General features: G+C 44.3%; 1 protein-coding gene across 5 annotated transcripts in view; it reads left to right on the forward strand.

The window, feature by feature from the left end:
• The window catches only part of kcnh6a (potassium voltage-gated channel, subfamily H (eag-related), member 6a), a 57,686-nt gene that overhangs the window by 39,505 nt on the left and 3,181 nt on the right, over positions 1–15,000 (forward strand). For 2 of the 5 annotated variants that reach the window (XM_053617020.1, XM_053617028.1), the window contains exons 7-17: positions 4,914–5,339; positions 6,266–6,683; positions 7,200–7,399; positions 8,006–8,258; positions 9,381–9,574; positions 9,728–9,824; positions 10,019–10,060; positions 10,893–11,150; positions 13,187–13,376; positions 13,560–13,779; positions 13,988–15,000. The exon at positions 13,988–15,000 is cut by the window's right edge and continues 3,181 nt beyond it. In XM_053617020.1, the coding sequence (XP_053472995.1) occupies positions 4,914–5,339; positions 6,266–6,683; positions 7,200–7,399; positions 8,006–8,258; positions 9,381–9,574; positions 9,728–9,824; positions 10,019–10,060; positions 10,893–11,150; positions 13,187–13,376; positions 13,560–13,779; positions 13,988–14,239 (2,550 nt within the window). In that variant the 3' untranslated portion in view covers positions 14,240–15,000. Of the gene's footprint in view, positions 1–4,913; positions 5,340–6,265; positions 6,684–7,199; positions 7,400–8,005; positions 8,259–9,380; positions 9,575–9,727; positions 9,825–10,018; positions 10,061–10,892; positions 11,151–12,872; positions 13,016–13,186; positions 13,377–13,559; positions 13,780–13,987 lie in introns of those variants that run through there. The other 3 variants (XM_053617037.1, XM_053617046.1, XM_053617054.1) reach the window with 2 other exon arrangements.

Here is a 15,000-nt window from a genome sequence, read left to right on the forward strand (position 1 = left end):
TGAGAAGCAGCTAAAGTTGGGGATGATTTTGTTCATTTTGGTGAAGAATTTGGTTCGAATGTGGTAATTATTTAGTGAATCCAGTGAGGAAGTGCAGCTCCGTCGCTATTTTATTTAGCGAGCACTGCTGGCACAGTGTCTTCTCTCGGGGCAGCAGGACTGTCTGTGTCACCCGTCTCCATGGCCAAGCCGTGCTCGCTGAGTCTGTACTTCGTCAAGGTGTTTCTCAGTTTTGGGTCAGTCACCGTGCTCAGATAATCTTCCACTGTACTGCATGTTTAGGGCCAGATTACACTGCATTTCACTCTGGAGTTGAGTTTGGGTTTCCCAACAGGACAAATAGTTTACTTTCAGTGTTTGTGTCATTTGGTTCATTCTAAAGAGGTTTGCAAAATTCTTCTGTTCCTGAGTCTTTACTGTGGTTAGTGGTGTGTTAGTGTGTGGTAGTGGTGTGTTAGTGTGTGTTTGTGTGTGGTAGTGGTGTGTTAGTGGTGTGTTAGTGTGTGTTTGTGTGTGTTAGTGTGTGGTAGTGGTGTGTTAGTGTTGTGTTAGTGGTGTGTTAGTGTGTGTTAGTGTTGTGTTAGTGGTGTGTTAGTGTGCGGTAGTGGTGTGTTAGTGTGTGTTTGTGTGTGTTAGTGTGTGGTAGTGGTGTGTTAGTGTGTGGTAGTGGTGTGTTAGTGTGTGTTAGTGTGTGTTAGTGGTGTATTAGTGTGTGGTAGTGGTGTGGTAGTTGTGTGGTAGTGTGTGGTAGTTGTGTGGTAGTGTGTGGTAGTTGTGTGGTAGTGTGTGGTAGTGTGTGGTAGTGTGTGGTAGTGGTGTGTTAGCGGTGTGGTAGTGGTGTGTTAGTGGTGTGTTAGTGTGTGGTAGTGGTGTGTTATTGTGTGTTAGTGTGTGTTAGCGGTGTGTTAGTGTGTGGTAGTGGTGTGTTAGTGTGTGGTAGTGGTGTATTAGTGTGTGTTTGTGTGTGGTAATGGTGTGTTAGTGTGTGTTAGTGTGTGGTAGTGGTGTGTTAGTGTGTGTTAGTGTGTGTTAGTGGTGTGTTAGTGTGTGGTAATGGTGTGTTAGTGTGTGTTAGTGGTGTGTTAGTGTGTGGTAGTGTGTGTTAGTGTGTGTTAGTGGTGTGTTAGTGGTGTGTTAGTGGTGTGTTGGTGGTGTGTTAGTGTGTGGTAGTGGTGTGGTAGTGGTGTATTAGTGTGTGTTAGTGTGTATTAATGGTGTGTTAGTGTGTGTTAGTGTGTGTTGGTGGGGTTGTAGTGCAGACTCAAGACCAGTTGGATGAGGGGACTGGTGTTTTTGCTCAGCTCTTGGTACTGCATAGCTTTTTAATGATGTGCGTGTTTTCATAATGATATGCATGTGTTTATAATGATATGCGTGTGTTTATAATGATATGCATGGTTTTTGTAATGATATGCATGTGTTTATAATGATATGCATGTGTTTATAATGATATGCGTGTTTTTATAATGATATGCATGGTTTTCGTAATGATATGCATGGTTTTTGTAATGATATGCATGTGTTTATAATGATATGCGTGTGTTTATACTGCTATGCGTGTTTTTATAATGATATGCGTGTTTTTATAATGATATGCATGGTTTTTGTAACGATATGCGTGTGTTTATAATGATATGTGTGTGTTTATACTGCTATGCGTGTTTTTATAATGATATGCGTGTTTTTATAATGATATGCATGGTTTTTGTAACGATATGCGTGTGTTTATACTGATATGCGTGTTTTTATAATGATATGCGTGTTTTTATAATGATATGCATGGTTTTTGTAACGATATGCGTGTGTTTATACTGATATGCGTGTTCTTATAATGATACGCGTGAGGGTCGCTCTCCTTTAGATGTTTCCAGAATTCGATTGCCCTTTTCTGTATGTTTCTCATGAATGGATATCCGCCTCCTTCAGCTCTGCGTGCGTCGTTCGTGGTGTTTCGTGCACCTTTATAACGCTCGTGCAGAACTCCTCGTGCAGGATGTTCATCCCGCTTGTAGAACTGCCCTACACGGCAATTGGTTCGATCGCTGATTCAAACATTTTGAGCCAAATTCGAATTGGAATTTCTACAAAGGTTTGTGCTTTCATGGCGTAGAAAGCTCTGCGTGCCTTTTCTCTCAGTTCGCTCACTGCCAGGTTGAAGTTTGCTCATAAACTCATGGTTAGTTCACGGTAGGTGTAGTTTTTGGAATGCTCAATTTGATGTGTACCTCATTTAAAATGTGTGTTTTGTTCCCTGAGAGCTGGATCTTTTTTTGGAATATGATCATTTTAATCTCTCTCTCTCTGTCTCTCTGTCTTTTCTCTTCCTGTCTCTGTTCAGATCAGTTAAATTGAAGTTGAACGTACACTCACTAGCCATTTATCAGTTCCACCCTCTGCGTGTTACTTTGTACGTATATAATTTGTGTCTGTAGCCGATCTGTTGCTGTGCACAGTGTCCCTCACTCTCAGTCCCTTCTGTACTGTTTCCTTGGAAAGGCAGCACCATGGGACCAAGCAGACATTGTTTGGGTGGTGTTTTCATTCTCAGCAGAGCAGTGACACTGACAGGATAGTGGCATGTTAGTGGGTGTTTTGGTGTTATTTCAGACACAGTAGCTTTGCTGGGGATTTCTAAACATCTCTAAACTGCTACGTGCCTTGCCATTTGGTTTCAGTATGTTCTGTTATTGTACCAAATATGGTGTGCAACCAGGATATTCAGATACTGGAAAAAAATCATCAATCAACCTCTTGCAATAGAACCAGCTGGATGGCAAAGACGGTACTAGTAGTACCTCAAAAGTAATCGGAATAAAAAAAATAAATAACTATTGATCATGCCGAAAGAGTTGAAAAGGAAAGTTTTGCATGAGGAAAAATTTTTGCATCAATTCTGGCTTTACGGGTCGAGCGAAACAGTGAGCGTCGGGTTGCTTCCATCCTTAAAAAGATGGCGGTTCATAAGAACAAGGTCAAGCAGCAGACTTCGGGGACAACAAAGCTACAGCTACAAACTCGTTCAAATGTCACTCAGCAAGCGTAGGATGACATCGTGATCTACAAAAAGAATGGCAAACGGCAGCTGGGGTGAAGTGCACGGCGAGGACGGGTCGAAACGGGCTCCTAGGGGCAGGGCTGAAGTCGTGCAAATCTAGAAATAAGCCCTTCATCAGTGAGAAGCAAAGAAGAGCCGGGCTGAGGTTTGCAAAAGACCATAAGGATTGGACCGTAGAGGACTGGAGAAAGGTCATCTTCTCTGATGAGTCCAATTTTCAGCTTTGCCCAACACCTAGTCGTCTAACGGTTAGACGGAGGCCTGGAGAGGCCCACAAGCCACAGTGTCTCGCACCAAATGTGACATTTGGTGGACGATTGGTGATGATCTGGAGGTGCTTCAGCGAGGCTGGAATCGGGCAGATTTGTCTTTGTGAAGGCCGCATGAAGCAAGCCACGTACAAGGTTGTCCTGGAAGAACACTTCTTCTGCTCTGACAATGTTCCCCATCTCTGAGGATGGGTTTCTTTTCCAGCAGGACAATGCTCCATGCCACACAGTCAGGTCAATGAAGGCGTGGATGGACGACCACCAGATCAAGACCCTGTCATGGCCAGCCCAATCTCCAGACCTGAACCCCATTGAAAACCTCTGGAATGTGATCAGGGTTTATAGAATAAAACAAAAATGTTCATTTTACCCAAACGCCTGTCTGTGAATTGTAAAAGCAGAGAAACTGATCGTTTTGCAGTGGTCTCTTAGTTGTTTTTTTTTTCCAGAGCTGTATATATAATGTGGTTTTGGCTGAATGCTTAGCAGCGTCATGGTCGTGTAGAAAACTGTCGGCTCAGTCTGAGCTTGCGTGCGCTCCGGAGGAGCTTTTCCTCATTTGGATGCGTTCAACCCTCTCTCAGTAGTTACCAGTCTCTCTGTCCCTGCCGCTGAGGATGACCCCCATTGCACATAGCATGATGCTGCCACCATCATGTTTCTGTTGTTCTGCCCAATGAGTTCCATTTTCATCTCATCAAACCAGAGAATCTTTTTCCACGTGTTGCCTTTTACCTCAACAGTGCCTTCCGACTTGACACTTTGCCATGAACGTCTGATTTATGGAGCGCTACAGAGACGGTTGTCCGTCTGACAGGTTCTCCCATCTCGGCACAGGACTTTTGGAGCTCTTTTAGCGTGACTGTTGAGTTCTTGCTTACCTCCCTGGCCAAGGTCCTTCTTTCCTGGATGCCCAATTTGGCTGGATGGCCAACTCTAGGAAGGTTCAAGGTTGTGCCAGAAACACTCAAAGCTTTAGAAATTGTTTTCTGTCCTTGCCCTGATCTATGCCTTGCCACAGTTTCATTGTGCAGTTCCACAGACAGTTCTTTGGACTTCATGGCTTGGTTTTTGTCCTGACAATGCAGTGTAAATTGGTGGTCCTTATAGACCCTGGTCTGTAACTTTCCAAACTATGTCCAATCAATTCAGATTGCAGCGGACGGATTGAGTTATAGACACATCTCAAGGATAAGTAAAGCAAACAGGAAGCACCTGACCACAATTTGGAGTGCCGGAGAGAAGAATCGCTCATTTTGTGAATGAGCGATTCCAATTTTCTAAAAAGTCTCTAAAAACACGTTTTTTATGGGGATTAAGTGTAGACTGATGGGTAAAAATGGCAATTATAGCCATTTAGAATCAAATCCATAAAATCATAGAATCATAGAATCAAATCCATCGCGGCTTTCTGACTACAGTGCATTAGTTTTAAGGTGAAAATGAGTACAGTTCATTTTTTTGCTTGTGCTATTCCTTTAAAAGTATGTTTGTATATAATAAGTATAAAATAACTGAATTGTAAAAAAAAACAAACAACAAAAAAAACGTCATAATGGCCTCTGCTACACATGCGGTGTGTGTTTCAGGTGCTGTCTCTGGGAGCCGACGTGCTGCCCGAGTACAAGCTGCAGGCGCCGCGCATCCACAAGTGGACGATCCTGCACTACAGCCCGTTCAAGGCCGTATGGGACTGGCTGATCCTGCTGCTCGTGCTCTACACCGCCGTGTTCACACCGTACAGCGCCGCCTTCCTGCTCAGCGAGCAACAGGACGAAGGCCGAGCCGACTGCGGCTACACCTGCAACCCGCTCAACGTGGTGGACCTGGTGGTAGACGTCATGTTCATCATCGACATCATCATCAACTTCAGGACGACCTACGTGAACCACAACGACGAGGTGGTGAGCCACCCGGGCCGCATCGCGCAGCACTACTTCAAGGGCTGGTTCCTAATCGACATTGTAGCGGCCATCCCCTTCGACCTGCTCATCTTCAGATCGGGCCAAGACGAGGTGAGAGGAAAAGGATAGAGAATGAGGAAGAACAAGATTTGGTGAAAGGATTGGCGGAAGAAGAGATTAAAAACAGAAAAAGGGAGAGGATAAACTAAAACGGGAAACCGATTCGTGTTTTCTTATTTTATGTCAGTTCCTTTCAGGAACATTGGGCCTCATCGATCAATCTTTTTTAGTAAAGCTGCGCGTAAATGTTTTGAACTTTTGAATTTTCCTGCCAGAGTTACGAAAGTTTCACCAATGCTGATTCTCATCGTACTTGTGCACGTACCGATCGGCCATAGATTACCAAGCACGTTCACGGTACAGCTAATGTACCTTTAGCCACGCCCACAAAACTGCAAACCTCACAGAGCGCCAATACTTTTATCCTAATTGAATGGCTAGCCTTGGTCATAGAATTCTTTTGGAGTGCTTAACCCCCCCCCAAAGTCATTCATTCATATAAAACAACTGTTTCATGTAAATACACGTCCTTATACGTAAATATAACAAACCCAGGAACCGTTACAGAATACTGGCGTTTGTACGCACTAACCGGACTTAACGGGATAACGCATTTCCGTATTTAGGAATAAGTTTGTTTGTATGCAGTTTGAAAAATGAGGCCCATTAATTCTAGAATTCGTTTAATTGTAGTTTTATTATTTTTTTAATCTTTATAATCTACTGGTAGTTTTTGGAGCCCCGCATCATATTATCGTGGCCATGAATTAAGCATCCGTTCCCACGACTTATTAACACGTGGAGCACGTTTTAGTTCAACCATGGCCACGTCTTACCTATTTGTTCCCTCGTTTGAAGTAAATCGTGTCCACGTGTTAATAAGAACGCGTTTACATAAAACGAGGGCACGAACGAATAAAACATGGCCACGATATATGTTTTGTTTTTAATAACCCTGCCTGAAACTCCTCCCCCAGCCCCAAACCACCACTCTGATCGGCCTGCTGAAGACAGCACGGCTGTTGCGTTTGGTCCGAGTGGCGCGGAAGCTCGACCGCTACTCGGAATACGGCGCAGCCGTCCTCTTCCTGCTCATGTGCACCTTCGCGCTCATCGCCCACTGGCTGGCCTGCATCTGGTACGCCATCGGCAACGTGGAGCGCACGGGCTCCGCTCGCGGAGGCACCTTGAGGATCGGCTGGCTCGACAACCTCGCCGAGCAGATCGGCAAACACTATAACGACAGCGACGCCTTATCCGGACCCAGCATCAAGGACAAGTACGTCACCGCCCTGTATTTCACCTTCAGCAGCCTGACCAGCGTCGGCTTCGGCAACGTCTCGCCGAACACCAACCCCGAGAAGATCTTCTCCATCTGCGTCATGCTCATCGGCTGTGAGTAGGAGCAGTCCACACCACCGTTTGCTCTTAAGAAGCCTTAACGAAGGGACATGAATTCTGCGTGTGAGAGCTGCGTGGATAAACGCAGAATAGATCATAGTGCCAGCGATGTTCTCGGATTCATGACTAGAACCGGAACACACAACGGTTGTCACGGGTGTTCTCACGCGCATGCGCATCATCATCAATCATCAGCACGCGCGCGGGAGAACACCCGTGACAATGGTGGAAAGTCTCTACGTGAAAACTAATGCTTGTGTAGCAGAATCCAAACTCGATCTGTGTGTGTGTGTGTGTGTGTGTGTGTGTGTGTGTGTGTGTGTTAAACTGCATACTATATTCAAATGATATACTGATATTAAAGATTCAGGAGATTAGTAGGCTGTTTTTTAGTTTTATCTTGCAGTCGTTATTATGTGTGGTGTTTAGCAGAGTTCTCTTTGTCTCTCTCTCTCTCTCACACACACACACACACACACACACACACACACACACACACACACACTACAGCTCTGATGTATGCCAGTATCTTCGGCAACGTGTCGGCTATAATCCAGCGACTGTACTCGGGCACGGCGCGCTACCACACGCAGATGCTGAGGGTGAAGGAGTTCATCCGCTTCCACCAGATTCCCGGAGGCCTGAGGCAGAGGCTGGAGGAGTATTTCCAACACGCCTGGTCCTACACCAACGGCATCGACATGAACGCGGTGAGGAGATCACGTCCAGCTCTTACCGTAGAGCCTGTTTACCTGATGATACAGCTGTTTGATCAAAAGACATCCTTGTTTATCTCTCTCTCTGTCTCTTTCTGTCTTGTCGGTCCCTATCCCTCCATCACGTCCTGCTCGGTCGTCTTTTTTTTTTGTTGTCTCTCTTGGTTCTCTTTGCTCTCTTGCTGTTTCCTACTCTTTTCCTTTCTACCGTTTATGTGTATATCCGTCCCCTCTTTTTTTTTGTCCGTCCGTACCCTTTTGCTGCTGCTGTCTTTCTCTTCATTCTTTTTACATTTGTTTTCCTTACATTTGCTTTTTTTTTTTTTTTTTTTACTTCTCTTGGTTTTCTTTTCTTTTTTTGTCTCTTGTCCTTCCATCCTGCTGAATTCCTGTTTTGCTCTTCTGAACGCTTCTTTATCTCTCTCTCTCTCTCTCTCTCTCTCTCTCTCTGTGGATTTCTTTTTTCCCGTCTGACTGTATCTGCATCCTGTTTTTTTTTTCCCCCCTTCTTCCTGTGTGTCTGTCTCTGCCTCCACATCACTCTCTCTTCTTTTTTTTTTTTTTGCCCCCCTGTCTCTCCATCCTTATCTGTGTGTCCAGGTGCTGAAGGGTTTCCCCGAGTGTCTGCAGGCTGATATCTGTCTGCATCTGAACCGCACGCTGCTGCAGAACTGCCCGGCGTTCCGCGGGGCGAGTAAGGGCTGTTTACGAGCTCTGGCCATTCGCTTTAAGACCACACACGCTCCACCGGGAGACACGCTGGTGCACAACGGCGACGTGCTCACGGCTCTCTACTTCATCTCCCGCGGCTCCATCGAGATCCTTCGAGACGATGTGGTCGTGGCCATCTTAGGTACTAGAGCTTCCATCGCTTTTTTTTCTCATCGTTTATCTCCGTTCTCAATCCTTCTCACATTATTTTCTACATTATCTTTTCATACTCTGTATCACCGTCCAAGATCTAAAGAGAACCCGGATCACGATTTATGAATTTTTTTCTTTTCTTTTTACATTTTCTTGCCATTCCTTTTCTTCTTATTCATCCAATCCTCCTTTAAAAAAAAAATATATATATATTTATATATTCTTTCCACTTCTTGTATCTTCCTGCTCCTCATTTATCACACCTCTCTTCTCTTTTTTTCCTCACCTTTCCTTTTTTCTCTTCTCCTTTTGTTTAATTCGACGTCCCTGTTCCTTACTTTTCTCTCCTTTTTTTTTCCTTTTCTTTTCTTTAACGTTCTTTTCTTTCATTTTCTTAAACGTAATTTTTTTCTTTCTTTTTTCTTTTTATTCTTCCCTTTCTTACTTATTCATCCAAGCCACTTTCTCTCTTTTTCGTTTACTTTTGTATTTTCCTTTCCCATAATTATTCTTTTTTTTTTTAAATTATTTGATCATTTTATATATTTTATATCATTATAATAATTTCTTTTCTTTCCTTTCCTCTCTCTTTTTTTTTTTTTTTTTTCCCTGTATGTATCGTACTGTCTGTTTTGGGGTTGTTGTTTTTTTTCTTCACATATTGGTTGGATGTAATTGCAGGATCATTTTTTTAAATACTTTTTTTTTTAGCTCTGCATTTATTCAAAACCCATTTCCTACTTTAACAAAACGTGTTTTGAGAGAAGCGACTAAAATCAAAACACCGCATCTAACGCGGATTGAATTTTTTTGTGGCTTTTGAATAATAAATCAAACGGCCGTAAAGCAGTGAAATTCACACTTAATCGTTTCTCGTGTAATTCTTCCTTTGTTCCATCCCTGGGCTGTCCCGATGATCCACAGTGACGTCATGCGCTTCTGCCTTATTGATCCTGCGATATTGATTATCCCTAGGCCAAACGTTCAGACGGGTCACGCTGTCAGCAGCGTCTATAGATTTAAAAACCCATTTAGTTCTGTCTCGTGTTCACTCGCATGCTCGTTTCATCCGAAATCAAAAAACTTTTTTCCCCTCCCCCACTGCGCTCAGGTAAGAACGACATCTTCGGCGAGCCCATCAGTCTGTACGGCAGGCCTGGGAAATCGAGCGCCGACGTCAGGGCTCTGACCTACTGCGACCTTCACAAGATCCTGAGGGACGACCTGCTCGAGGTGCTCGACATGTACCCCGATTTTTCCGACAGCTTCTGGACAAACCTGGAGATCACGTTCAACCTCCGAGATGTAAGGGCTTATAATTTGCGTGGAAAATGGTTAGCTCATGTACCTGCTGATAAAAGTCAGTATGCAGAGATGTGTGTGTGTGTGTGTGTGTGTGTGTGTGTGTGTGTGTGTGTATGTGTGGTTATGTAAGTTACTGGAGCTTGTTTGTATCAGGCAGACAGAATTATACAACCAGACCCCAGCGAGGAGTCAGACTGCGGCTACAGACGAGCACAGCACAGGAGAAACTCCCTCCATCGCAACAGACCGGGTAAAACTGTGTGTGTGTGTGTGTGTGTGTGTGTGTGTGTGTGTGTGTTCCTCAAGCTCAGCAAATTAGCACACGCACAATGCCATAATTAAGTCCTGAATGCTTAATCCTTACAGTCTGTGTAATACATTTTAACACATTAAAGGAGAAACAACACTAAATAATTGTCTCCTCTTGTAAACTCCATTTCCCAGAATTCCAGTCTACCTCCAGGTCCCAACTACCAAGTCCTCCATGTAATTACTAACGCAACACACCTGATCGTCATTTCCCACTCCCTTTAAATAACCCTATTTAATAATAAATTAATAATAAGTCACGCCCTTAGTGCTTTTCTGTTGTTTTTTGTTTGTTTGTTTGTTTGTTTGTTTTTGCTGATCACATGATCACATTTGACCTCTTTGAATAAGACACCAGATTTGCTCTTTTGGGTTATTGGCTCAGTGTTCTTGTAATACAACCCTTTTTTTTTTTTAATGAATATAATCAACATTATTTATAAAACACACACTAGCAATTTTTGATGAGTCCTGAAGACACCCAGTTCTGATGCACTTCCTGTATAGCGGATATTTTTTAAATTGCCATAAAATCTATAGACGCCTGGCATAATGGCAAAGGAAACGGTGTAGGAAACAGAAGGATTAAAGGTCCATGTGAATATAAAATATTAGCCCTATCTCAAAAAAATTCAAATATCGTGGTGGAAAAGTTCATTTTTTTCCGTAATTTAATTCAAAAAGTGGAACGTTAATATAGTCTGGATTCATTACACTTAAAGTGAAATATTGTATTGTATTATAAATTCTTTATTCTAATATTTTGAGATGCTGGATTTTTGATTTCCGTGAGCTGTAAGCTGAAATCATCGAGATTAAAACAAATTAAAAAAAAGGCTTGAAATATTTCACTTTATGTATAATGAATCTAGAATATATGAAAGTTCCACTTTTTGAGTTAAATTACGGGAAAAAATTCACATAAAATTAATTTTCCACAATAATCGAATTTTTTGAGATGCACCTTTGTGGAGTATACGCCTGATCTCTGTGCTTTTGCTCGCTTCAGATGGCACGGATCGAGAAGACTCTTATCCAGACCAGACATGCAGCTCCGTGGGGAACCACAGAGGGGTGCTGTTGCACTCACACTGGGATGAGCTGTGCAGCAGTGTGAGCGCTGCCTCTTTGTCCAGCGAGGATGAGATGAAACACTTGGGGCCTGAACGGGGAGAAGTGTACCCTCCAGAAGTGAGGGAATACGTCCCGACTGTGATTAACCTCCTGCCCCCCAGCACTGAAGAACGGGGAGCTCATGCCTATTCAGGTACAGAGGGAGAAAGAAAGAGAGAAGGATGATGTGTGTCAGTGCAGGCATGTTCAGTGGGAAAAATCATGACCATCTTATGTGAGCCAAAGAGAGAATGCAGATATTAGCATCTTTCGGAGGTGACACAATGTTTCTCTTGATACTGGTCAACAATCTGATGTTTAAAAAAAAACAAAAAACAAAAAAAAAACCTTTAAAAGAATCAACAAATTGTCTTTAATTTATTTATTCATTTTCATATGGTTCATTTACATGTGATTCATTTACATGTGATTCATTTTCATGAGATTCATATTCATGAGATTCATATTCAAGTGATACATTTTCATGTGATTCATTTACGTATGTTTCATTTACATGTGATTCATTTTCATGAGATTCATATTCATGAGATTCATATTCAAGTGATACATTTTCATGTGATTCATTTACGTATGTTTCATTTACATGTGATTCATTTTCATGAGATTCATTTTCATGAGATTCATTTTCATGTGATTCATGTTCAAGTGATACATTTACATGTGATTCATTTACTAATTTGCTTCTCTTTAAATCCAGTTTTAGACTGTGATATTACAAAGGTCTTTCCAGATTATTCCTTGCTACACTGTATCAGATAATCCCAGTAAAATTGCCTGAATTCTATAATATAATTTGTTCACCATGTTAGGTTTAAATCCTCTAAAAACAGATTCGCAATTAAATAACATTACATCCTTCAAAGCATTTGAAGGATTTCTGAGGTGACACAATGTATCTCTTGATACTGGTCAACAATCTGATGTTTAAAAAAAAAACAACAACAACATTTAAAAGAACCAACAAATTAATACAATGGAGCGACTCATTTACTCTGAGACTGACAGGTACTGAGGCCACACCTCCTTCACTGGAAATGACATGCACTCAGGCCACACCTACTTCACTTTGACTGACATGCACTCAGGCCACACCTACTTCACTTTAACTGACATGTATTCAGGCCACACCTCCTTCATTGAGACTGATATGCACTTCAGAGTCTGACATGCACTCAGGCCACACCTCCTTCACTGAAACTAACATCCACTCAGGCCACACCTCTTTCACTGAGTCTGACATGCACTCAGGCCACACCTCCTTCACTGAAACTAACATCTACTCAGGCCACACCTCTTTCACTGAGCCTGACATGCACTCAGGCCACACCTCCTTCACTGAGTCTGACATGCACTCAGGCCACACCTCCTTCACTGAGTCTGACATGCACTCAGGCCACACCTCCTTCACTGAAACTGACATGCACTCAGGCCACACCTCCTTCACTGAGTGAGTCTGACATGCACTCAGGCCACACCTGCTTTACTGAAACTGACATGTGCTCAGGCCACACCTCCTTCACTGAAACTGACATGCACTCAGGCCACACCTCCTTCACTGAGTGAGTCTGACATGCACTCAGGCCACACCTACTTTACTGAAACTGACATGTGCTCAGGCCACACCTACTTCACTGAAACTGACATGTGCTCAGTCCACACCTCCTTCACTGAAACTGACATGCACTCAGGCCACACCTCCTTCACTGAGTGAGTCTGACATGCACTCAGGCCACACCTACTTTACTGAAACTGACATGTGCTCAGGCCACACCTACTTCACTGAAACTGACATGTGCTCAGTCCACACCTCCTTCACTGAAACTGACATGCGCTCAGGCCACACCTCTTTCACTAGGACTGATGGATACCAAGGCCACACCTCCTTTGTTGAGACTGTCATGCAAAGAGGCCACACCTCTTTCACTAGGACTGATGGATACCAAGGCCACACCTCCTTTGTTGAGACTGTCATGCAAAGAGGCCACACCTCCTTTACTGGTATTATTAATAAATAAACTAGCTATTTCTTTTGTTTCTTTTTCTCTTGTCATTAAGAAAGTTCACTTGCTAGCTTGGTGTGGTATTCTTACTAAGCCTGTCGTTATATAATTCTACTCTTTCTGCTTTTATTTTCCGACGTGTCTCTCACCGTGTGCGTCGGCGTCTCAGGCTCTCTGGATGTCTCGGGGCTGTACGGCTGCTGGTCCGAGCGACGGCCGAGTCAGTACCCCGAGAGTCCGAGACGACTTTCCACATCAGCACGCGCCTGCTATCATCATCTCCAGCGCGGTGCGAATGCCGAGGAGAGACCGAGCGATCTTCAGTCCCGCCTTGAACTGCTGCAGTCCCAGCTGAACCGGTCAGAGCACACACACACACACACACACACACACACACACACACGTCTTTGTTTTTCGTCACCTCGTGTTGTTTTGAACTGTTTTTATTTTTATCTGCTTCCCTCGACTCACGCTCGTGCCGTATTTCTGCTTTCTGTTTTTTTTCCTCATTACTCTCGTCCTCTCTCACTCTCTGTCCGTAGTCTGGAGACACGGATGACGGCTGACATTAACGTGATCCTGCAGCTGCTCCAGCGACAGATGGCTCAAGTCCCACCCGCTTACAGCTCTGTGTCTCCAGCCTCGGCGGTCCTTCCCACCGCTTCTCCATCCGACCTGTACGGGACTCCGATTTTCCACCCTACAACACCTCCCACTCCTGCTGCACACTTCAGAGAGCCAACACACACCTCCAGCAACGACGTGAGTGTTAGCATAGTGTTCGCTAACAAGTTCCCGTGTGCCTAAGGTGTGCAGAAGCAACAGGGACAAATCTGCCCGTCTGAGCCTGAGTTTTAATTTACAGTCGTCATGAATACTAAGTCACGCTGGAAAGAAAAGCGAGTCACGCTACTTCTTTTACTGACTGCAGCCGGCGTATTTACTCTCATCCTCTCTCCCCGTCCCACAGAGTCCTGAGTCTCACGCGTCCCTGTCCGACGGCGTCCACCTCAGCGTAGCCACGGACGACACCGCGTCCATCTCGCCGGAGACCGAGACCAAACCGTCCGTCCCTGCGAATCTCAACATCCCTGAAAACCTGCATCCTCACCTCAGCCTGCGCTTCACCTCTCTCCCTGAGCACCTGGAGAGCCTGAGCAGCCTTGAGGACAGATCACAGATCCAACGGCACCTGTCCGACCCTGTTCTCCCGGGCACCTAGAGTCTCGACCGGGCTGCACTCTGCACTGTTCTCATCTCCCCGCTGGGCCACGTGCGTCCACCATTAGCTCTACCGCAGGACAGACCAGACAGGACAGAGCCGCAGTCCTCCTCCTCCTCCTCTTCGTCCTCCTCCCTCTCTTCCTGCTCCCGTGAGCTTCAAACGCACTGTACGCTGCTTCTCACGGACACGGGTCGATCCGCGTCGAGTGCAGACGACCCAGTACGAGTTCCAGACAAACACACTCGCTCAAATACAAAGCACACACACGTATATATCCCAGACTGTAGCACACGGCACAGGTGCGAAGGAAGAGGTAGTGTTACTCATTCGGACGTACAAGGGGTGATGAGTAATTCTAATTAAACCTCCTGTTACCATTTACGAAGACCGACCGTCTTGACTTGATTTTATGACTGCAGCGCTGTTTACCGAGGGAAATCTAAAAGGACGGAAACATCAACGAGTAAAGAGAGGCAGCAGCTATGTTTCCACGTAATTTTTTTTTTTTTTAATGCGCATTCTGGGGTAGCGCGTAAAAAAGAAATAAACCGGATAAACGCGCATCCTCCATGCGCATTAAAAAAAAAAAAAAAATTTCAAAATGTCAGAAAGCAAGACGCGGCGGTTTCCTCGAAGTGACGATTTTGTTCTTCTGAACGTCTTTGTATACAGCATGACATTTTTGAACACGAGTCGAATTCGCGACTCGGGTGGAAGCGGAGCTAGCGTGCTCCAGAAGCACTGATTATTAAACCGTT

Source organism: Ictalurus furcatus, chromosome 2, assembly GCF_023375685.1.
Source record: "Ictalurus furcatus strain D&B chromosome 2, Billie_1.0, whole genome shotgun sequence".
Taxonomy (NCBI): Eukaryota; Metazoa; Chordata; class Actinopteri; order Siluriformes; family Ictaluridae; genus Ictalurus; species Ictalurus furcatus.